We start from the raw sequence: 22,829 nt of genomic DNA, 5'->3' as shown, positions 1-22,829 counted from the left end.
TATGAGAGGGTTAGCAGTAGTATAGTTAAATAGGTGCCGGTTGCGCATTTCTTCCCAAAGTGGGTGGTGGCGATTGAAATCCCCCATCCAGAGCATGTGGTCGTCTATGGTGGGCCGGAGGGTCGTGATGTTGCTTTCGATGAAGGTGTCGAGAGATTCGAGCGTTGATTGGGACTGGCAATCATTATAAATATTAAAAATGGTGCATTTGCCGTAGGGGCCGGATATTTGAAGGAGTGTGACGTCCGACGAAGGAAAAGGGATTTGTTTCCATAAGTTAGTATCGAGAGATGCGCTGATGAGCATGATGGCGCGGGTTTGCTGACGGGGATGGGTAAAGTGTTGCGTGGGGTAGATTACATGCCAATGGTGGTTAGCGGAGGTGTTGCGTAAGAAGTTGATGTGCGGTTCTTGGATGAGTAAGATGTCCCATTTGGAAATGCCTGGGTTGTTGAGAAGGGAGGCCTGAGCGGCCATTGACTTGTTGAGGTTTTGCTGCCAGATGCGTAGTCGGACGGTGGGTTCGTTTCGGTGTTCAGACATTCGGCATGGATTGGGAAGGGCTATCTGAGGGAGAAGAAGGGTTAGTAATGTTAGTAGAGTTAGTAGAGTCAGGAGGAGTCAAAGAGGGATTCGAGGGAGGGGTGGCTGCAAGACGGTTGATGAGTTCGGTGAGAGCGGGGGATTGTGGGTTTTGAGGGGTGTGTGGGTGAGATGTGATTCTTGGTTGGAAAGGGATAGTAGTTTGCTTGGAGATTCTTTGCCGGGGGGGTTGGGTTTGGCGAAGTGCGGGGTAGTTGATTGGGATTGAGCGTGGCGGCTGGTTGACAGTGTGTCCAGGACATCTCCGTTGGGAAGTAGGGCATGGTGTTTTCCGGGTATTTCTCATTGATTAGTTCGCATCGTCGGATGAAGTCAGGACAGGTCCTGGTTCCAGCTGGTGTGATGGTGGCTGCGGCAGTTGACGCAGACCGTGGAGCGTGGGGATGAACATTCGGAGGTACGGTGTTGATTGCTGCATGTGCCGCATACGTCAGCTTCCGCGGAGCAGTTCCTTGCTATGTGTCCGTATTTCTGACATTTCGCACAGCGAATGGGTTCGCGTCTGTCTTTGCGAACTGCAATGCGCTCATTGTTAATACATATACCTTCCTTAAGGATGAGATTCGCCGTGTGTGGGTCCGTAATGTGGGCCAGGGCGAAGGCCTTGCACTGGTTTGTAGATCGTCTTTGGGGGGGTTTAATCCAGCGGATGGATGCAATCGAGTTTTCTGGGAGGTTATTGTCTTGCTCTATTGATCTGAGGAATGTGTCGTCTTGAATTTGGAGCTGGATGGGGAGGTATTCAGCAACGATAGGGTATGTACGAATACGAAACGATACAGCGCTGTTGAGTTGTTCTGTCAGTGCTACCTTGCTTGTGGGTTTGCGGAGCCAGTCAGCTAGTGTTTCTGACTCCAACTCGATTACGAATCCTCCGTTGTGTAGTGCAGTGATGGATTTGATGTCGCCTGTTGGAGTGTCAGGCTTACGAATGTCGGCGAGAGCAGATTTCAGTTTCTTTACTATGTCAGCGTGCGGAGTGTCCAGTGGGAAGAGGTTGTTGCCTGGTGTGGGATCCAGTAAGATTTCACGTGCCCAAATGGCTGCTCGTCCGATAGCTTTGTCGATTGATGGGGTTAGGTTGGTCGTTACAATTGAGCTGTACGTTTGACGTTGAGGTTGGGATTGGCTGATGTCGGTCTCTATGGTATCCCCTTCATAGTGGGTAGGCGCATGTTGGGTTAGTTGGGTGGACAGGGTATTGAGGCACTCTTGAGTGGTGTCGAGAGATGGAGAGAGGAGTTTCAATGCATTCTGACAGTCTTCGACTGATGTGTGAAGTTCATCGGCTGCTGTTTCAATGCGTGTTGCTGAAATTTGCAGACCGTCGTCCATTTCATCCCGGTCGTTTGCCATAGCTTTACGTACTGCTTCAGTTCGTTCCACGGTGTCCAAGAGTAGGTCAGATGCGGATAGTAGCTTCGCCATTTGTGGTGCCATGGCCCCCACGACGTGCTCAATAATGCGGGGGGTCAGTGTTTCCGAGAGGTGTCGCGCTACCTCAGTGGCCGTCTCGCATGCTGCATGCTGTTTGAGGATGAAGGCGACCGTACGTATAGCTGTGGAGACCGGGAGTGGAATGGTGTCTCGCATTTGTGTAATCTGAAATAGAATGGAGATCACGTGCGTTAGAGTGAATGGTTCATCGGGGAGACTTAGAAGATTTTTATTGAGATACTTCTCTGCTGAGGTGTATCCAGTTACTGGGTTAGGGATTGCTTCGATTTCATTCTGCGTTAATGGGGACTTGTTGGACTGTCTGGTAGCTGGGCCTGCAGGAAGAGGTGTAATGGTTGAGCCGGTGGGCACACCCTTTGCTCCCTTCGGTGCGGGCATATGGATCTGTTTTTGATATCAATTTAAATGTTTTTGTGAGTTTTATGAAGTTTTCAGAGAGATACTTAGACGCCTGTGGGCGTCGTTTGCGCTGTTGGGCGCAGTGTTGAAATTTGGTTTTCGGGGTCCTAGTCGGGGTGCCACTTGGTGTAGGTCCAAGAAGCCGCTTCTCCTAAATATTGATAACCCCGATGTGCGGTACGACAGACATTTAAATTTGCTAAATCAGTAGGTCCTGGGAGTGTACTGCAACCTTTGAAAAATTCTCACTGTAAAGCGAGTCTCGCCGTGCGTGGTTCATGGGTCCAGCGTAAAATATTCACAACCTTCTTCAATTGTTTGCTTTGTTCGCTGACGGTCTATCGCATGCGATCATTCATCGTGCACCTGCTGTTGCTGGTTTCCTTTTACTCTCTGGGATATGAAACCGAGATCATGCTGCGGCTAATGGCTCATCAATCATGCAGTCTCCCATTGAGCTTGAGAAGTCTATAATGAAAGTATAGTAAGACAGAAAACCGATGGCAAGCAGGCACATATCCAAGATAGTTATATCAAAGCCTTTATCATCATCTGCCTAACATCCAGTACCACTCATCCGTCGGTTAACCCACAGGCCCAAGCTTTATCCCAAGAGTAAAAATACTGTGAAAAGTGGGTCTTATCATGCGTAACCTCGAAGGAAAGACCATCCGAATGTATCCTCTTATTTCCAGGATCCGTCACGGGAAACCACGGTGGCCCCCACCGGAAGGAGTCAGGATCCTGGTTGTAAAGGGCAGCAGACATCGTGAATCGCTCCACATGCAAGTCTATTCCCCTTGTGGCATATGCGGCATATGAAATTGACTTGAAATCGTGGAGGGGAGGCAGATGCGGGTAGACCACTGAAAAGGTTTCAAGGCTCTCCATAAAATCCCACGTATTGTCTATCATCCAAAAACACACCGGCACTTTTGGCGAATTTACACCACAGCTGATGCCGCGAAAAGTGTCTGAGTGCTCAGCCAAATCGATTAGGTGAGTGAGATGTAGGATTGATGCAAAGAAAACATGTGTTTTGACTTCGTCGTAACTCCTGTCCTCCTCCCGTGGTTGACGTATTATTGTTAGATTTTTGGTTTTCCAGGGAAAAGAAGAGTGTCCGCCGACATTAAGATCTGTGCGAGAAGACCATGCATCTTGCACGCTCTCCACGATATATCTTACATTGCGATGGTCAGCCGCAAGTTCTGGCGCAGCAAGGATCACTGGAAGCAACACGCTTATGTTGCGCGCTCGCTCCTCATCTTTTCTTGGGTGAAAATATCTGATGCGCAAAAGAAAGGGAGAGTCTTGGTCCTCCGACCGGGCCTTTGCATAGACGAAATAGTCAAATGCGTCACTAATCCATATCCTCTGTGCAGCGGAGGTATAGTCAAAGAAAAGATCGCTCTTTTCTTCAGCGTACGCTTTCTGCATAAGCAAAGCATCTGCGAACTTCTTTAAGCTGTGACGTCGGCGGAGCAAGATCGTGTGCAGGAAATCGGGGAGAATGATGCGTCTGACAAGTCGAGAGACGAGACATAAGGAGAGGGCGGTTGAGTAAGGATTTTTAATGTCATATTTCTCCCTTTGAGAAAACGTCGGCTGGGCTGCGTTTTTGCAGATGGTCAAGATAGTCTCGATGGGAAGCTTAGGCACCATGATGTAAGGGTTAGATACGTACCTCGTTAGAAATGGCCCTGCCTTTAATACCCTCAGCATCAATTGTGGCGTCAGATCCGCAGCAAGATATGTACATCAATATTCAAGTTGTGTGTGGGACCGCACGTTGTGACAACGAGGATAAAAAAAAATTGTGACCGATGGTCCATAACACAGTTATTGTTTCTTCTAGGTCACACGTACTCTTGTCCTGCGGAAATTCCTATTTGTAATCCCCAAAGAGCAATGATGCGAATGTGGCACGAACCATAGAATATACCTTCCGACCCGAGTCGATGACACACATATGGACTCATTCATGGCACAACTCTTATAATGCATGGCTGACCACTGGGTTAAGTTGGTCTCGGGCCGATTTCACTGCAACGATGTTCTCAGTGCGCCTCTATCTTGAGGTTGGACTAATAATATGGATGCTTACTAGTTGAGTTTGAGTAGAGGATTCGGTGACTTGGTGAAAAGTACCGGCCGAAGTATTGACAGCCCAAGTCACCAATCATACGATGCTACAGAAGTTCGATTGTGAACTGAGTACTTGAAATGATCGTCACTAAGGCTCAGAACAGTACGGCAGGTTTTCCCGTCCTACGGCGGCAAACAGGCCAGTATAGGCGGAGTTAGAAATTACCTGAGTGTCAATATCAATATTATTATTAGTTTTATTGACGCTCACGAGTGACGCACCTGTCTTTGACGGACTCGGATCACTTTCGACGGCAGCATGACAGGTATTCGTATCGAAAGATACAGGTTCGGATCAGCACCACTACGTCAATGAGCCAATCTCAGATCTTATCATCAGTTTCCCAAACAATTATTAGACCCGTTCATCCAGAGATCGACATACCTCGACCAGTAGCAAATGAGCACAGCCGCCACAGCCACCCCGTCAAAGTCGCTGAGGCAGGCCGCATCATTGGCGCCATGCGGCTGATATTTTTATCGTACAAATGCTCTGTGGTTTTCTATGCCTGGAAGATGGGTTACACACCGCTGGGAAGATAAACATCTGATCGACCCTAAAACCATACCTGACTGCATATCATGATAGCGGTGCTTGGAAATTCGCTTCGAACATATACTAGTAGCCAGAGCTGGCATGAGCACATGGAATCCGGTACAGTAGCATACAGCACAATTCAGGCTGATGGTAATTGGATGATAGGAGAAATTTCGTGAATCTCATTTCATAAACAGCCGCCTTGACCTGGAGATTATGTCAGCTGCAAAACGGTTACCTTTGTGATGTGCGTGATGTCGGAGCATGAACTAGAGGTATGCGAATCACAATACTGTTTTTGCATCTAGCATCCCTACCGTCAGCGTGATTGCATCATTTATTATTCACACACAATATTCTTCGCTTACGACCAAGTGTAAGTCTCATAGAGTCTCTGAAACGCATGAATACAGCCGAACGCCCACTAATCAGATGTAATGCAAACTCGATGTGGCGCGAGATCCGTGTCAACGCGTTGTTTGTTTGTTACTGACCTCTCGCACAGCTCGTTGGTCCTCATGTCTATGGGGAAGTGCTGAGCCCTGGTAGAATCTTCTGCCGAATCTCAAAAGGCTGGGCGGGTTGTACCATGACGGAACTTGAAAGAGTCCATATGCGCGTCGTCGAGTCTAGTCGGAAGGTACATTCTACGGTTCGTGCCACATTCGCATCATGACTACGATGGTCTTTGAGGATTATAAATAGGAATTTCCGCAGGACAAGAGTACATTGGATTTCTGCGACCTAGAAGGAACAATAAGTAACTGTGGTATGGGCCATTGGCCACAAGTTGTAGTCCCACACAATCATCTCTTGCTCTGGATGTAATGCTACAATTGATGAGGAAGTATTAAAGGCAGGACTCGTTCTAACCAGGTTAGCATCTTGCACTCCCATCATGGAACCTGCTATCCGTTTTACAATTAGCGACCTTCCCATTGAGATTGCCCTCATCGTCTTGACATATGCGGCCAAGCCGACATTTTCCCAAGAAGAGAAATATGATGATAAAAATCCCTATTCCACTGCCGTCTCCCTATGTCTCGTCTCTCGACTGGTGAGACGCACCATCCTCCCCGAATTCCTGCACACGATCTTGCTTCGCCGACCCAACAGCTTGAACATGTTTGCAAATGCTCTGCGCATGCAGAAAGCGTACGCTGAGAAAGAAAGCGATCTCGTCTTTGACTATATCTCCGCTATAAAGAGGATGTGGATCGATGACTCGTGTAACTATCCCGTCGATGTACAGACGCAGACGATGTAGACTAACGATTTCTGTATAGCATGTCGCCCATCAGATTCTCAGTTCGATCCGGACATGAACGTGCTAGTTCCGGTGTTACTTGCTACGCCAGCACTTGCGATTGACTCCCACCTATTATTGTTTGTCATGGAGAGCGTGCAAAATGCATATACAGATCGCAATGTCAGCGGACACTCCCCCTTTCCTGGGAAACCCAAAAGTCTGACGTTAACGGGTCTCAATGTCGACTGCAAGATCTTCCACGACATTTGGACAGGATTTATTTTCCTTACATGCATCACCCGTATCGCTTGCCTCACCGATTTGGAGGCGGATTCAAGCAGTTTTTACGACAGGTCCAGCAGGGGCTTACAATCTCCAGCACACCCGCTACGTAATTGGATATGCGTCACTCCGTGGGATTGCATGAAGGACCTTGAAGCCTTTTCAATAGTTTACCCGCATCTGACGGCACCCTGCGATAACGATTCATGTATTGATCGCACAAAGAGAGCAGATGTGCATGTGGAGCGACTTACAGTGTCTACTTCCCTGTACAGGCAGGACCCCTTCTCGTGGCAGACAGCGCTGCTTTCTGTGATGGATCCTAGTAGAAAGAAGAAGAGAATATTGGATGGTCTTTCCTTCAAGGTTACGCGTGATCAGATGCACTTGACACAGGTTTTGTGCTCGTGGCATAAAGCTTGGGCCTCCGGGTTAATCGACGGATGAGGGGTTTCCGTCTTGCTGTACTCTTACTATAGATTTCTCATACTAAATGCACAGGATGCAGACTGTATGATCCATGATGCATGAGACATCAGCCGCAGCATGATCCGGGTTCCAGATCGTAGAGAGCGACAGGAAACCAACAACAGGTACGCGGTGAACGTTAACGATCGCATGCCTTTTCGAGTGAAACTGCACGGGACTCACTCTACAAGGAAGCGAGTTGTGTTCACGATGCACACTAAGAATGCAATTCGGATAGGGCAGCCTAGCTTGTCAATTGTTGCTTCACAGGCCAGTGGGTACATTTGCAGGACATCTTTATAATTGTAAACCTCGGGGTTGTTCGCCATGCACTCGACTCGTTGAACCACAACAAGTCTTGGCCGTTGACAATACGGACGCCTCTTATGTGTTAGATGGAACGATCTAGTTGGGGATCGTTCTGCAGACTTCTCGAGCAGCATAAGGTCCTTGCGCGTCTCAATGAGTCAAATAGCAGACGTGTACGCCTATTTATAGTTTTATACTCGTGGTTACCAATGATTGCATATTCTGATCATCAAGAACAAGAACCGGGTGTTTGGTTATGAGTGAGCTGTCTGGTGTTTGCGCTGTGTCTGTAGCTGACGCCAGGTCACAGAATAAAGAAATTTGAATTTCCCGTTGCGAAGAGAACTAACACAATTCTGCCAAATTAAAAATCGTGCCCATGAGTATATAAAAGCTGGTTGTCGTCCTTCAGTGTTCCCTTCAGAAGATTCCATATCACCTCACACACAAAATGCGTCTCTCCCTCCTTGCTGTTGTTGTTGCTTTGACAGCATCTATGTTTGTCAGCGCATGCAATAACCAGTTTGGACCTTGCAAAACAGATCTAGATTGCTGCGAGCCCTGGATATGTTGGTATCGTGGGGTGAGTATGAGCAGGTTGCTGTGCAACCAGAATTCAACCACATGACACACCTGCTCACCTTAGCCTCAGGATGATTTTTCCAATAAGCTATGTGTGGCAGGACTGGCAGAGTGAACGGAAGCCCGAGCGGCATATCGCGTCGGTGGGTCATACTTCTGCTTTCGCTTTGGTATCATGCTTGATGATGCAATACCCAGGTCGCAGTGACACAGTCAATCAGTACAGTTATTTTTGAACGAATTTTCGTGCTGCTCGAGCGATATTGATGTAGACAATTCAGATGAATTTTACGAACAGAAAATCACAGAAGTAAGACAGACAGACAGGCGAGACAGCGAAGGGAAAGATAGATAGATATACTTACATAAATAATCTGACCACAAGGTAGAGCCTGCGAGGGAGAAGAAATTGAAGATGCCCGAATGATGGTGGCATCATGCGTCTGGGCTTAGCTTCTCGAACCCTCGCCTGGAACTCAACAGCGCATTGCTCCGACACTCTGGTTGGTGATTTTGATGCAACGATCGTGCCAGATGAAATTGCAGATGTTTTCTTAGCAAGAGCGAGCGCTGTATAGAGATATCGACATAAGACATTATCATACAAGAAAAATATACTGCGAATAAGACGGCAGAACTTACGGTCCACGACAAAGGCTCAATGGGGTTCCAGCGTCTTTGGTAGTGTCAGAAGCTTGCAGAAAACTTCCACTGCACCCACTACCGAAACGCTCTGCGAGTCCTTTGGCATTCCGAAGCATCTTCTGCCTCTGTTGATCGTCCATAGGCCGTCCACCTAGAGAAATATCATTTCTAGGAAACAGAGGGTTCACTCTGCTTGTGCTTGTCTTCCTCCTTTTCTCGCTCTAGAATCTAGATAAGGGCTGAACCACGAGCCTTGCACTAGCAAATAACGCGTCAAGTTCCATTTAAAATTAACGAACAGTCAAAAGACACATACTGCAAATATCTTCATCCCGTCGCCGTCGCTTTGCTGTGTCACCCGAGTCCTCTTCTGATGGTGTATTTGCTGCACGTCGTTTGCGTCCAGCAACTTCGTAGCAAGACGTTGCTGTCTTTTCGCTAGCATCTCGGTCCAAAGGAAAGTGTCACACGATGGCGGAGCGCTACGTACGAACTGACGAGGCCTGGCTTTCGTCGGATCAAGTGCTGTATGACTTTGATAAGTACACAAGTTAGAGGACCGCGTGTTGAATGAAACGTACATGCCAATAAGTCGCCACTTTTTGGAGGTACAAGCATCTACTCTTCCCGCTGAAGCTTTTTCAGCTTGGTCGCCTCTTCCTGAACTTTCCTCCCTCTCCAATAACTCCTCCACCCCTGACTTTCCTTCTATTTGTGAAGCACAAGCTGCAGGAAGTGGTCGAGGCCTAACATCTAAATCTGAATCATCATTGTAAGGAGCTTGCGAGAGAGGTAATGACGGTCCTACGTAGTGTCGTTTTGGAGGCGGTGTACAGGTATTCGATTCGCTTTTGAGGGCAACGAAGCTTGAAGGCCCAGCTGCGTGGGAAGCAGTAAGGTCGGATGGCAGAGCCGGTGTGTAATCGTCGTCTCCGTCAGAATCTCCGGCTGATACAACAGTTGGAAGGACGTGTGCTGGAATTTGTAGGCCTATGGAAAACATTTGAGAGTAACGCTGTGAATTCCAAGAAACCGGAATTCTCGAAAGTCCGCCGGGTCCGCCTGTCCGGCAGGGGGGTCCGTCTGTCCGTCGGGTCTTGCATTTTGACAACGCAACTTGCAAACAACACAGCTAGAGGCAGCAGTGAGCACCAGGTCGCTGCTTTCTTTGTCTCATGGAGTTCATATGTGCACTTATTACCGCTCTCTGCTGAATTCATTTCTTGGTCTTTGCAACAGTACCTTGGTCAGAGGGTCCGAAGATACTTCGAACCCTGAGCCAACCCCAGTGCAAATGCAAACCTGGCCAGGGCGTCCGAAGTTGCTTCGAACCCTGTGCTGGTGAAGCAATTTGACCCGCAAATATCTTTCAATGAACACCTGTTCCACTTTTCCACGTCTCTACCTTTATATAGCTTTCAACCATGTCAGTAACCGTTCAAGAGCCTCAAGCTTGTCACTAACAAGGTCCGTTTGGTATATATATTTGCAAGGGTCTGATTAGGGAGAGAATATTCTGCGCGAGGTCCGTCGTCAGATCATCAAATTCCTCACGACGGACCGCTAAGCCTTTAGCAGGAATATATTGCGAAGATGGTCTTCAAGCTGGCAGAGGACTTGGAGAACGCCGAGAATATTCATGCACTGTGCAGTCTCATGCAAACCATATGTGCGTTTATCTGCCGCCCCGTGACGAATTTTTGTTGACGATATTTTGTAGTAGTAATGATTCATGATCATAGACTATACGAGCATATCCTCGATGACAGTATGTTCTTTGGTGCCGTACAGGCAGTGTTATTTGCGGGGGTCAACGTGTGCTTGGCGCGTCAGGATGCTTTATAAGCATCCTGCAAAGGCTGATGCCCTCGCACTTGCCCTAAGTGGAGCTTCGGGCGACTGGAGAAACGCCAACGTTATGCCATCGTCTATATCAATACTCGCAGCTTGTAGATCGGTGAGCATCCTTAGAACGTGTTCAATTCAAACCTGACTAACATTGTTTTCCGCAAGCCTTCCTGCCATTCCTGTTCCGCCTGCATCCTCCGCTGTCTCTCAACGGCAAACTATGCATCCCCCTGCGCAGACTGCACCTTTTTCATCAGTCGCTCCCGTGTTTAACTCGCAAGGCAGAGTAACATACAAGGCTTCGCGCACTTCCTCATTTGATTTGCCACGGTCTGCTTATGAAGGGGGTCCTGGACAATATAGCAGTCAGCCAGCTACTTCTAATCAATACCAGCATCCATCTTCATCTCACCAACAATACCCTTCATCATCACAGCCTCAGTCGCAGTATGGAACACCACCGTCCAACACATACCCTACACCCATGCCATATTCACAATCACAGTCTAGGTATGAACACCCACCCCAGCAGTCGCAGCAACATGCTAGCCCAAATGGTGATTCGTACTATGAGTTATCTCCAGCTGCCTCGTTTGGACCCTCTGACAACCATGGACAACCATCCTGCTATCCCTCCAGTCAGTCCTCCGCTCATCCTCCATCATGGAACACCCCTACCCCTACCCCTCCCGCTAATCCACAACTCATCATCCGCACCATCTCATGCCCAATCATACGAGTTCGACCATCAACAGCCCTACCCGAACTCCAGCGCAAGCGACTACTACCAACCATCCAATTCAATTCACTCCCAGGCCCACCCCCCTCGCGTCACCTCTCCAGCTCCCTCTCGATACGTGGAACAACTCAGCTAGCGAGCACGGGCTCATTCAACTCGCACCGCTCCGCCAGCACGCAACTTCTTCCTCCTTGTCCTCATCTGACGCCTCGTCGCCAGTGGCTGGGAACACGAACACACCAGGCAGGGGCGGAGGGGCGTATCCGCTGATCCAGCTGTTGTATTTGTTAGATGGAACGATCTAGTTGGGGATCGTCCCGCAGACTTCTCGAACAGCATATAGGGTCCTTGCACGTCTCAAATAGCAGACGTGTACGCCTATTTATAATTTTATACTCGTGGTTACCAATTGCATATCTGATCATCAAGCCAAGTCACAGAATAAAATAGTCCGGTGGAAATTTGAATTTCCGAATTCGAAGAGATTTAGAGAGAACCTTTAAACACAATTCTGCCAAATCGAAAATCGTGCGCATGAGTATATAAACGCTGGTCGTCATCCTGCAGTGCTCCCCCATCCTCAAAGATCTCTTTCAGAAGATTCCATATCACCTCACACAGAAAATGCGTCTCTCCCTCCTTGCTGTTGTTGCTGCTTTGACAGCATCTATGTTTGTCAGCGCATGCAAGGATCTGTATGAACCTTGCAAAACAGATCTAGATTGCTGCGAGCCCTGGATATGTTGGGGATATTGGCTCCTCCAATTGGTGTGAGTATGAGCAGGTTGCTGTGCAGCCAGGATTCAACCACATGACACACCTGCTCACCTTGGCCTCAGGGTGCTAAGCTCTGTCACATTGCGGCAGGACTGGCAGAGTGAAAATTGAGCTGGAAGCCCGAGCGGCATATCGCGCCGGTGGGTCATATTTCTGCTTTCGCTTTGGTATCATGCTTGATACCTAATTAGCAGTGGCATAGTCGACCAGTACAGTTTTTGGACAAATTTTCTGCTGCTCGAGTGATGTAGACGTCTGACTTGTCTAAAAATTATTGACCCTGCCTAGTCTTGCTCGTCGCCCACTAAGCCTAAGTTCGAGAGGCTATCGAAACTAGCGATCCGAGTCATTGGTCAATATTGGGAGGCTGTAAGAAGATGAAAGCACCATGAAGCCCAAGGTCATATGGGAACGCACGTTGTGATGAAAGTGAAAAAAGGGGGTGACAAAGATAAAGATAAAGAGGATTCGTATTACTGCCTGCACGGTACTTTCAATCAAAGAGTAGCGTGGGGACCTCAGGAGTGATTCTCTTCATCGAGCGAATGTTGGCGAACTGAAGGTTTAAATCATAGCAGTGAAAACCCAGTGTACGCCTATTTATAATTGTATACTCGTGGTGACCGATTGCATATCATCAAGAAGAACCGGGTGTTTGGCTATGAGTACTGGTGAGCTGTCTCGTGTTACGCAGGAATAATGAAGGCTGTATGCGCTGTACCTGTAGCGGATGCCAGGTCACAAAATGCAATTGTCTGGCAGCAAATATAATTTCCGAATTGCAAAGAGTGGAGCATTACGAAGAGATTTAGAGCGAACTAACACAATTCTGTCAAATCGAAAATCGTGCCCATGAGTATATAAAAGCTGGTTGTCATCCTGCAGTGTTCTCACATCCTCAGAGATATAATTCGAGATCTCTTTCAAAAGATTCCATATCACCTCACACACAAAATGCGTCTCTCCCTCCTTGCTGTTGTTGTTGCTGTGACAGCATCTATGTCTGTCGGTGCATGCAGTAATGAGTATCAACCTTGCGAAACAGATAAAGATTGCTGCGTGCTCTATTATTGTGAGGTGAGTATGAGCAGGTTGCTGTGCAACCAGGATTCAACCACATGACACACCTTTGCCTCAGGGTAATGAACCTTCGAGCAAGTTCTGTATAGCAGGATAGGCAGAATGAAAATTGAGCTGGAAGCCCGAGCGGCATATCGCGTCGGTGGGTCATACTTCTGCTTTCGCTTTGGTATCGTGCTTGATGGTGCAATACCTAATTCGCAGTGGCATAGTCGATCAGTACAGTTTTTGGACAAAATTTCCGCTGCTCGAGTAATGTAGACCTCTGAACTTATCTGAAAATGATTGACCCTGCCTAGTCTTGCTCGTCGCCCACTAAGCCTAAGTTCAAGAGGCTATGGAAACTAGCGATTCGAAGCATTGCTGTTGATGATCAATATTGGGAGGCTGTAAGAAGATCGAACGCACCGTGAAGCACAAGGTCGTATGGGAACGCGCGTTGTGATTAAAGTAAAAAAGGGGGTGACAAAGATAAAGATAGAGAGGATTCATGTTCCTGCCTGCACGGTACTTTCAATCAAAGAGTGGCATGGGGAACTCGGGAGTGATCGTCTTTATCAAGCGAATGTTGGATGAGGTGCAAGGGACACGGACACGGTGGAAGAGGAACTTTGAAGAACGTTGGCACGTTATAGCAGCTTCGTCAACAAGTACTGTTCCTGGTCTCCGAGAGGCGAGGGAGTACAGTGTCGTCTGAGTATGCCACAGATGAACTCGATCGATATCGTCGTGAATTGTCAGATGGAGAGCGAAACTTTAAAGAAAGCTGTGGTGGCGAATGACCACGACAAGTACTAGGGATTTTGACCACGTACTACTACACAAGAATGAGTATCATTTCTGTTGTCCCTGCGCAGCAGTTGCAGGGTCATGGCGAACTGAAGTTTTAAATCGTGGAGAGAGATCGGAGTGAAAAACCAGGAGGTTCAAGCGAGCGTTCGAGTTGGAGGTTGTTGAGTCACAGCATGAAACAGTTGTTCTTCATCAGGATCGGAAATATCGACGAGATTCACGAGAATGAGCAGCAACTTCTCCACTTGGTCGCTGCGCAGGGCCACTGCAGGTTCAAATGATGAAGCGATGGGTGAAAGATTGGGTTGTGATACAATAGTCGTAATCAAGCGAACACATTCTTGTACGTTCTGCCTAAATTTCTGTCATCTGATAGCAATAACAATTCTGCCAAATCGATCAGAATTGTGCTCATAAGTATATGCAGGGTATAAAAGCTGGTCATTGGCCTACAGTGTTCCCCTATCCTCAAAGACATCATCCCCCCTCAAAAGATTCCTTATCACCTCGCACAGAAAATGCGTTTCTCCTTCTCCCTCCTCCTCGTCGTCGCTTTGACATCATCTATGTCTGTCAGTGCATGTGTAACCCAGGGTCAACCTTGCACCCCCGGGTCAGATGACGAATGCTGCTTTATATTGGTTTGTGTGGCTAATGGCGTGAGTACTAGCAGGTTGCTGTGCAACATAACTCACCTGCGCACCTTAGTTGAATGGCACTTCAGTCTGCACATCATAGCCGGTTTGAAAATTGAGCCGGTAGCCTGGGCGGCACAGTGAGTCGTGTTTCTGGTTTTGCTTGGGTAGTGACCATGCTTGATGGTGCAATACATTACTTTTGCAAACTGGTGTAAACGTCGACCGGTCGGTGTTCATAAACTTGTTCCTTGTTCTTTAGGCATTCCGATTCCCAGCCGTTGGAGGGTTGTGATATTGATGTTGGAGGAAGCGGGAGAGTTCAGGCACAACTATATTTACCTCTATTTCGGTAGATTTCCAAGTCCGACTAAAGTTTTCGGACACGAGCTGGCAGAATTCTCTTCAAGTCAACAGCGAAGCATCGTTTCCTAAACTTGCGCTTTGAAGTCGTCTTAGTAGAGGCCTCTTGATATGACCAGTGTACATGGGAGATAACAATTCATGTTGCCGATCATACCAAGAGTTTCAAGTTTGCAGGTGCATAATAACCTACCGATGAAACACTCTCTCATTTCGACGATTTTTGTATATCAAGACCGGCCGGTGACATGAACTCACTATCAGCCGAACGTCTCCGACAGCCAAGGAACGACCGCAAGGACTCGCCGGAGTACTCGCAACTTCTCTACTGCTCGACTTCTCGTTTCGTTGCATCCCCTTTGAAAAGGTCATATTTTCCTATGATCATCGATTCATTGTTAATAAATCCGCAAGATCGATAACTTCGCAACTTGATTGTATTCTTTGCTCGACGGACTCGGATCACTTTCGACGGCGGAATGTCATGGAAATTCTGGGCCGCGGAGCGCACAGGCGCACCCGCCCTCAGATATCGGACTTTCATGCATATTTCCTGAAGGTGCATAATCATCTTCCCGTACCGGTGCGGACTGGTATGGATATCATATTCCGCAATTACAGGTGATTGATCTCTCTTGATACATGTGGCTAGGGTGACTATTAATCCCTGTACATCAGGCACCCTAGGACGCGCGTGTAATCTCAACCTACGCGCGAGAGATCTCAACGTTCTCAACAATCACTCGATCCGTTCTACATACGGGCACGACAACATCTGATGTGAGGAACATTCGGAGTTTAAAATATAGGGCAGTCATGAGCAAGGACTTCGCTTGAGAATGTGAAGGTTGATCAAAGGTTGACATCCTCTCCATCACCGTGAGGAAGGAGCCTGATTTTTAGATTTTAATTAGTACCCTTGCGGTTGTGATTCGAACTTCCAGTGAAGTCGCGAGCGCGGACAACGCGGCAGATATATTAGATGATGGACCTACATTTCGTGAGTCGCGCCTTGTTGTCACATTCTAGAGGCTATGCCTATGGTGCTCACCTTATCACCTCCTTTGCACACATCACAGTTGCATGTAAATCGTGAGGTGAGATGTTTGAAGCGGAGCTACGACCTCCATGTCCCCCATCTATATGAACTTGGGGTAAACACATCAACGGGTTCTACTAAGACTCACCTGATACCAACCACCAACTTACTCAGTCGAACTTTGAACTCACCGCTATCTGTCGAGATGAACTTCAAATCCCTCGCCCTACTCCTCACTGCTACCGCAATCCCTCAGGTCGTAGTCGCAGGTCCGCTTGCCTACGCTATTTGTCAGACAGGTGAGGTCCAACCACATCATTAATGTGCACCGCTGACTCGACTTCTTGACAGGATGCAATGGCCTGGCTGTCGCTTGCTACGCCGGTGCCGGGTTCACATTTGGGGTCGCACTCCCTGCAGCACCTCCTGTGCTGCTTGCATGCAATGCGGCCCTTGGGGGGTGTATGGCGGCTTGTGCCGTGGTTGCGCTTACACCCACTCCCTGAGTGGGTGCAATCGTGAATGCGGCGACGAGAACCCACAGGCCCCTTCCTGTGTGATGAGAACGGCATCCTTGTTGTAGTATGACAACACGATGCAGGTTTAGCGGTGTACAGCACCAGTAATATAACTATGGTCCCTTATGTCCCTTGTTCCCGTTTGTCTTTCCTTTCCTTACAGCCGGTTGCATGCATTTTCGGAGAGTCTATGTTTCTATTTCGCGCTAGCTACGGACTCCCTGTGTCTAGACTATGATTCTTTTTCTTTTCGTGGCAATGGTGAGTATGTTGTAATTTTGCAGGACATTTTGATAATTCTGAGCCTCAGGGCTGTTCGCCGTGGACTCGACTCATGCATGAACTGATAAAGAGCGACTCGTTGAACTACAACAACAAGTAGCTTTGCGTATACCGGTGCGGACTGGCACAGATATCATGTCATCTCCTTTCTATAATAATTACAGGTAAATGATGTTTCTCGATCTATGACGATACTCGTCACTGTGGAAAGGAAAGCCCATGAATTTAAGTAGGAGAAAACGTTGAAAATCAATAGAGAGAGCCACTGAAATTAATGAGGTAGCGCAATGAATCGACGGCCATTGAATCCCCCGAAAAGACGATGGACATCAGTGGTTGAATCACTGATTGTTGTCGACATGGCCACTGAATTCAATGCGGCAAATCACTGACTTTCGATGGTGCGGCCACTGATTATTGACGACATAACCATTGAATTTGATAGGTTATTTGTATTTAGCAAAAGAATATGGCACCAAGTTATGGGTGCCCACAGGTATACTCCATGTGCATGTACCATTTAACCCAGGATAATTTGCCATTGGCAGGGATTGAACCCAAGACCTCCGACAATGATAGCTGCATCACTGTTACCGCTGGGCCACAGGACCGTTTCCATATATCAACAATAATACAAATATATCCAACGGTCACATGACAAAAAAATGCCAACATGTCTACCTTATCCGAGGAAGAGCGACAATTCCACTAAGTCCGTTTCACTAATGAAATTCATATCTCACACCACTGAGATTCATTGGCTAATCTTTCACATTTTGTTGTTTTCTCCGCATCATTTCATAGGTCGCGCCCACTTTTTTTGGTGGTCCATTGAAATTCATGTGTCATGCCATTAAAATTCATTGGCCTAACCGCTAGATTTTATTGTTTTATCTATCATATTTCATAGTCACATATCATTGTTTACACCACTGAGTGCTCACACTGGCAATGAAATCTATGGTATTAGCCGAAACAATGAATACTCTTGCTGGTGGATTCAGTGTTACACACATTGAGGCTCATTGGTTCAGTGCTCGAACCACTGAAATTCATTGTTTCTACTTCCCACAGTGTCGTGGCTATATACGGATGGCTGTCAATATCTGTAATAAGACAGCCTAGGACGCCCATGTAACTTCCAGCACGTTCTAGGATGGGGCGATAGACGGATCCTTCCTTTTGGTGGCATGTGGGAAATAAGAATTTCAAAAAATTGATAGTGGGACAATCGTATAAGCTACACAGCGAGAACTCCGCATTAGAATCTGGAACCGAGAAGGCCTGATGGAAGCTTCGTTGACAACTTCGAGGAAGGAAAGATTTCAATTAGCACCCTTGGGAGTTGTCGACTAGGCGCGAGCGTGGAGCGCCTAGTAGATCGAGGGTCAAAGTCAGAGATCAATGGTGCTTACCTTATCACCTTCGCACTGAACAATTTGGACCTTCAAAACGGATTTCGGTAAGAAACTGGACAGCTCGAAGACTCCTTGCGCGCAGCGTTATACTCAACGTGCCGCAGCTTAGCAATGTCATTCAAAGTCAGAAATGAAGCAACGCTGTGTGGCAGTATTGCAAATTAGGTATGATGGACCTGTCGCTTGTGCATGTGACCCCGCTAACGCCAAGCGGGGTCCACTGTGTTTAGTCCCACGCCGCATGTTACATGCGAGGCGACTTGGAAGTTGGAACGGAGCTACGATATCTTATCACAAACCCATATAACAGTTGAGTAAACACACTCAAAACGTCCACCAGGCTCTTCTGTTACTAACCACCAAGCCACTACTATTCACCACTCTCTGGGGAAAAAATGAACTTGAAATCCCTTACCTTACTCCTCACTGCCGCTGCAGTCTCTCAGGTCGTAGTCGCGGGTCCGCTTGCTTGTGCCATTTGTCAGACAGGTAAGGTCCAATCACATCATTGACGTGCACCGCTGGCTCAACTTCTTGAACAGGATGCAATAGCTTGGTTGTCGCTTGCTATGCCGGCGCCGGGTTCACGCTCGTAGTCGTACCCCCTTTAGCACCTCCTGCGGTGATAGCATGCAGTGCGGCCTTTGGGAGTTGTACGTTGGCTTGTGCTGCGGTTATGTTTGCACCCACTTTCTGAGTGAGTGCAATCATGAATGTGGCGACGAGAATCCACAGGCCTTTTCTTGCGCAATGAGGACGGCGTCCTTGTTCTAACGTGATAGCACGATGCAGGTTCAATGGTGACAGCACCAAAAATTCGACCATGGACTCTTATGTATCTTGTTCTCATTGGTCTCACAGCTGGTTGCGCGCAATTTCGGAGAGTCTTTGTCCCGTCGTTTCCGTTTCGCGCTAGCTACAGACTCACTGTGTCTAGACTCTACGATTCTTTTTCTTCCACGGCATCAGTGTCTTGTGGTTCGTATTCAGAGAATTACAAATGAACATGCGTTTGTCTGGCAAAGGCTTTGGATAGCTCATGATAAGCGGTTTTAACGAATGTAACATTCACTTTGTCTAGTTTCAACGCCGCATGTTACACGCGAGGCGATATTTTGGAACGGAGCTACGATGTCTTGCCACCCACCCATATAACAATCGAGTAAACGTACTCGGTAAGTCCACCAGTTACAATTACCATCTCATTTGGTTAAGTCACTACTATGGACCACTCTCACTTGGAAAGTGCCCTCGCTGCCGCAGTGGAATCCAATCTCCCACTCCTTGCTGCCGCTGCAGGTGTAATAATTTCCGTTGTAGTTGTAGGTGGGCTTGTCTATGTTATCTATAAGACAGGTAAGGTCTACTATCACATCATGAATGTGCACCACTGACTCGACTTCTTGAACAGGATGCTCTTTCTACGCCAGATGCAGGGCATCCAGTTTCAAACTCGGGCCCATCCTCATGTTAGACCCTGACATAGAACTTTACCTTGCATGTCATAAAACGGTATCCTTGTTGTAGCATGACAGCACGACGCATGTCTGGGGGTGTACAACACTGGAAATACAACCTTATGTATCTTGTTCTCCGAGTCGTTTGTCTTTCCTCTTCTCACAGTAGTCGAGAGTCTATGTACTGCTGTTCCTGTTTCGCGCTAGCTACGGATTCACTGTATAAAACTTCAAAGCGAACTTCAATGATTGTGCGATACACAACAACGACCCCAGTGCACGATACAACATATTAAAACGTGCAACACAGCCCACGATAGTCGTGTTCTAGAACTTGATGGCAGTAGGGCACAAGATATTGTACAGCAAGATTCACGTCACCGATAAAATTATCCTGAGATAGAGGATTGATATGATGAGGGACAGATGGACTATTAGGGTCGCGGATACCGCACAAAAATCATATTGGATAGTTGGGGCTCTATGAAGTCAAGCGGCATGGCGATATGAAGAAGAACACGGAATCAACTCAGCGCTAGTGATGGATGGGTCTGTTCAGGCTCTCCAAACAAGCAGAATCGTGGGCCGAACCAGCAGTTCAGTCTGATAATGGTCCTGCTCCCATCCGACAAGGGCCTGAACCAGGAACTGGACAAAAAAAGACAAAGAAATTGATTGACGCAACTAGACGTAGGCGACCTTCCAGTTGAGAACATAGTAGACAGGAGGGTAGACTCGACGATGGCGCAGTCAAGCTTTTGAGATATCACGCCATATGTTACGCGGGAGACGATATTTTAAGTATAATACTACTGGTAGTGTGTACTATTGAATACGGTATGATGGACCTACATTTCGTGAGTCACATCACCATGAGTATCACCTCGTTTGTGACCCCGCTAACACAAAGCGGGGTTAACGTTCACTTTGCTTAGTTTCACGCCGCATGTTACATGCGAGGCGACTTATCATATCTTGGAAGTTGGAACGGAGCTACGATATCTTATCGCCAACCCATATAACAGTTAAGTAAATACACTCGAAAGTCCACTCAGGTTACTAACTGCCAAGCCACTACGTACATACTATTGACCACTCTCTTGAGCAAAAAAATGAACTTCAAGTCTCTTGCCTTACTCCTCACTGCCGCTGCAGTCCCTCAGGTCGCAGTCGCGGGTCCACTTGCCTACGGCATTTGTCAGACAGGTAAGGTCCAATCACATCATTAACGTGCACCACTGACTCAACTTTTTGACAGGATGCAATGGCCTAGCTGTCGCTTGCTATGCCGGCGCTGGGTTCACGTTTGGAGTTGCACTCCCTTTAGCACCTCCTGTGCTGATTGCATGCAATGTGGCCCTTGGGAGTTGTATGGTGGCTTGTGCTACGGTTGTGTTTGCACCCACTCTCTGAGTAAGTGCAATCATGGATGTGGCGACGAGAATCCACAGGCCGTAATGAGAACGGCGTCCTTGTTCTAGCGTGATAGCACGATGCAGGTTCAGTGGTGCACAGCACCAGAAATATAACCATGGACTTTTACGTACCTTGTTCTCCGAGTCATTTGTCTATCTTCTTCTCGGTCGTTGCATGCAGTCGAAAGTCTATGTCCTGTTGTTGCTCTTTCACGCTAGCTACAAATTCACTGTATGATAAATGTTAATGATTATGCGATACACAACACCAGCCCTAGTGCACGACACGACATATCAAAATGAGCAACACAGCCCACAAGTGCCGTGTTAGGGCACGAGAGATAAGATGGCCACATTCGCGTCACCAATAAGATAATCCTGAGATGAGGGACAGATGCGGAAGGTTGGGGCTCTACGAAGTCAGGCAGCATGGTGACATGATCAAAAATACTTGGAAAACGGAATCAACTCGGCGGTGGTGATGTATGGGTCTGGGCAGGTTCTCCTGATAAGCAGAACCGTGAACCGAACAAGCAGTTCAGTCTAATAATGGACCTGCACCCATTCAACAAAGGCCTGAACGAGGAACCGAGCAAAAAAAGACAAAGAAATCGATCGACGCAACTAGACACAGGCGACCTTCCAGAACATAGTAGATAGCTAGAGGGTAGACTCAACGATGGCAGTCACAGCTTTTGAAAGTGGAATGGATAATTTCTGTGGTGAGTGAAGCTTTGAAGGGTGATAAACTTCTGAGCTAGTACTCGTTAGAAATGAATCAATTCATCGCACTGTAGACGACGTACGTAGGAGCTCTCATGGTATCGAGTGTGTGGCTATTATCTTATCGATCACTTGATCCGTTCCACGATGGGCACAACAATGTGAAGAGTGTTCAGAGTTTGATAGTCGTGAGTAAGAACTCCGAGACACGGGAAGGTTGATCCCAGTGAGGAAGGAAGACTTTAATTAGGTACTTCCTGTGGAGTTCTGGACTTCGCGAGCGCGGAGCGCCGACATCATTATCATCGCGGCTCACGTTTTTTAAAGTCAGAAATAAAATTGGTCAATATTTGGTGCTTACCTTATCACCACCGGTAGGAAAACTGAACAGCTCCACGACTGCTTGCACGGAGCGCCGTTACACACTACAATCGACATACAGCAGCTTGACAGTGCCATTGAAAGTTAGAAATGAAATACTAGTAGTGAACCTTATTTTGTGAGTCACATGCACCACCATGTGTATCACCTTGCTTGGCGACCCCCACAAACGCAAAATAGGTTCACTTTGCTTAGCCGCGTGTTTATTACACGGGAGGCGACATAGTTATATTTTGGAACGGAGCTACAATCTCTTGTCATCCACCCATATAACAGTTGAGTAAACACACTCGTAAAGTCCACCAGCTCTTCTGTTGCCAACCCGCATCTCATTCAGTCAAGCCACTACTATTGACCACTCCCTGCGCTTACAATGAACTTGAAATCTCTTGCCTTACTCCTCACTGCCGCTGCAGCCCCTCAGGTCGTAGTTGCGGGTCCGCTTGCCTACGCCATTTGTCAGACAGGTAAGGTCCAATCACATCATTGACGTGCACCGCTGACTCAACTTCTTGAAACAGGATGCAATGGCCTAGCTGTCGCTTGCTATGCCGGCGCCGGGTTCACGTTCGGAGTCGCAGTCCCTTTAGCACCTCCTGCGTTGATAGCATGCAATGTGGGCCTTGGGGGGTGTATGGCGGCTTGTGCCGCGGTTGCGCTTGCACCCACTCTCTGAGTGAG

General features: G+C 47.6%; 8 protein-coding genes across 8 annotated transcripts; 6 read left to right on the top strand and 2 right to left on the bottom strand.

Moving 5' to 3' along the window:
* Positions 1–2,913: 2,913 nt before the first annotated feature.
* Positions 2,914–4,125, bottom strand: F5147DRAFT_809867 (uncharacterized protein; the record flags this gene model as incomplete). The annotated part of the gene is made up of 1 exon (XM_041443431.1): positions 2,914–4,125. The coding sequence occupies one exon, from the start codon at positions 4,123–4,125 to the stop codon at positions 3,034–3,036; it is 1,092 nt and encodes a 363-aa protein (XP_041290284.1). The 3' UTR covers positions 2,914–3,033.
* A 1,766-nt stretch (positions 4,126–5,891) lies between these two features.
* F5147DRAFT_286471 (uncharacterized protein) lies at positions 5,892–7,224 on the top strand. Its single transcript, XM_041429039.1, has 2 exons — positions 5,892–6,375; positions 6,433–7,224. The coding sequence occupies exons 1-2, from the start codon at positions 6,045–6,047 to the stop codon at positions 7,122–7,124; spliced, it is 1,023 nt and encodes a 340-aa protein (XP_041290283.1). The 5' UTR covers positions 5,892–6,044; the 3' UTR covers positions 7,125–7,224.
* Positions 7,225–8,674: 1,450 nt separating this feature from the next.
* Positions 8,675–9,684, bottom strand: F5147DRAFT_776167 (uncharacterized protein; the record flags this gene model as incomplete). The annotated part of the gene is made up of 4 exons (XM_041441819.1): positions 8,675–8,832; positions 8,998–9,119; positions 9,176–9,214; positions 9,263–9,684. 4 exons carry the CDS (start codon positions 9,682–9,684, stop codon positions 8,675–8,677), a joined length of 741 nt encoding a protein of 246 aa, XP_041290282.1.
* An 873-nt stretch (positions 9,685–10,557) lies between these two features.
* F5147DRAFT_286391 (uncharacterized protein) lies at positions 10,558–11,777 on the top strand. The gene is made up of 2 exons (XM_041429038.1): positions 10,558–10,638; positions 10,695–11,777. Exon 2 carries the CDS (start codon positions 10,750–10,752, stop codon positions 11,536–11,538), a length of 789 nt encoding a protein of 262 aa, XP_041290281.1. The 5' UTR covers positions 10,558–10,638; positions 10,695–10,749; the 3' UTR covers positions 11,539–11,777.
* A 4,382-nt stretch (positions 11,778–16,159) lies between these two features.
* F5147DRAFT_639062 (uncharacterized protein) lies at positions 16,160–16,718 on the top strand (the record flags this gene model as incomplete). Its single annotated transcript, XM_041432993.1, has 2 exons — positions 16,160–16,253; positions 16,306–16,718. The coding sequence occupies 2 exons, from the start codon at positions 16,160–16,162 to the stop codon at positions 16,458–16,460; spliced, it is 249 nt and encodes an 82-aa protein (XP_041290280.1). The 3' UTR covers positions 16,461–16,718.
* A 1,849-nt stretch (positions 16,719–18,567) lies between these two features.
* F5147DRAFT_654896 (uncharacterized protein) lies at positions 18,568–19,699 on the top strand (the record flags this gene model as incomplete). The annotated part of the gene is made up of 6 exons (XM_041433915.1): positions 18,568–18,661; positions 18,715–18,825; positions 19,110–19,150; positions 19,254–19,347; positions 19,493–19,528; positions 19,584–19,699. 6 exons carry the CDS (start codon positions 18,568–18,570, stop codon positions 19,697–19,699), a joined length of 492 nt encoding a protein of 163 aa, XP_041290279.1.
* Positions 19,700–20,725: 1,026 nt separating this feature from the next.
* F5147DRAFT_706829 (uncharacterized protein) lies at positions 20,726–21,204 on the top strand. The gene is made up of 2 exons (XM_041438029.1): positions 20,726–20,835; positions 20,888–21,204. The coding sequence occupies exons 1-2, from the start codon at positions 20,742–20,744 to the stop codon at positions 21,040–21,042; spliced, it is 249 nt and encodes an 82-aa protein (XP_041290278.1). The 5' UTR covers positions 20,726–20,741; the 3' UTR covers positions 21,043–21,204.
* A 1,317-nt stretch (positions 21,205–22,521) lies between these two features.
* On the top strand, positions 22,522–22,824 carry F5147DRAFT_776163 (uncharacterized protein; the record flags this gene model as incomplete). The annotated part of the gene is made up of 2 exons (XM_041441818.1): positions 22,522–22,615; positions 22,670–22,824. The coding sequence occupies 2 exons, from the start codon at positions 22,522–22,524 to the stop codon at positions 22,822–22,824; spliced, it is 249 nt and encodes an 82-aa protein (XP_041290277.1).
* Between the last annotated feature and the right edge of the window lie 5 nt (positions 22,825–22,829).

The sequence above is a fragment of the Suillus discolor genome (genome assembly GCF_016758755.1).
Source record: "Suillus discolor strain FC423 chromosome Unknown F5147scaffold_46, whole genome shotgun sequence".
NCBI lineage: Eukaryota > Fungi > Basidiomycota > Agaricomycetes > Boletales > Suillaceae > Suillus > Suillus discolor.
The sequence above is the reverse complement of the archived record's forward strand: the minus strand, read 5'-3'. Positions and strand labels throughout refer to the sequence as shown.

Bases quoted from the DNA above. Each gene is read 5' to 3' on its own strand.
- F5147DRAFT_286391 (XM_041429038.1), top strand. From the start codon at position 10,750: ATGCATCCCCCTGCGCAGACTGCACCTTTTTCATCAGTCGCTCCCGTG.
- F5147DRAFT_706829 (XM_041438029.1), top strand. From the start codon at position 20,742: ATGAACTTCAAGTCTCTTGCCTTACTCCTCACTGCCGCTGCAGTCCCT. The intron at 20,836-20,887 runs GTAAGGTCCAAT...ACTTTTTGACAG, and splicing joins CTACGGCATTTGTCAGACAG to GATGCAATGGCCTAGCTGTC.
- F5147DRAFT_286471 (XM_041429039.1), top strand. From the start codon at position 6,045: ATGGAACCTGCTATCCGTTTTACAATTAGCGACCTTCCCATTGAGATT. The intron at 6,376-6,432 runs GTAACTATCCCG...ATTTCTGTATAG, and splicing joins GATGTGGATCGATGACTCGT to CATGTCGCCCATCAGATTCT.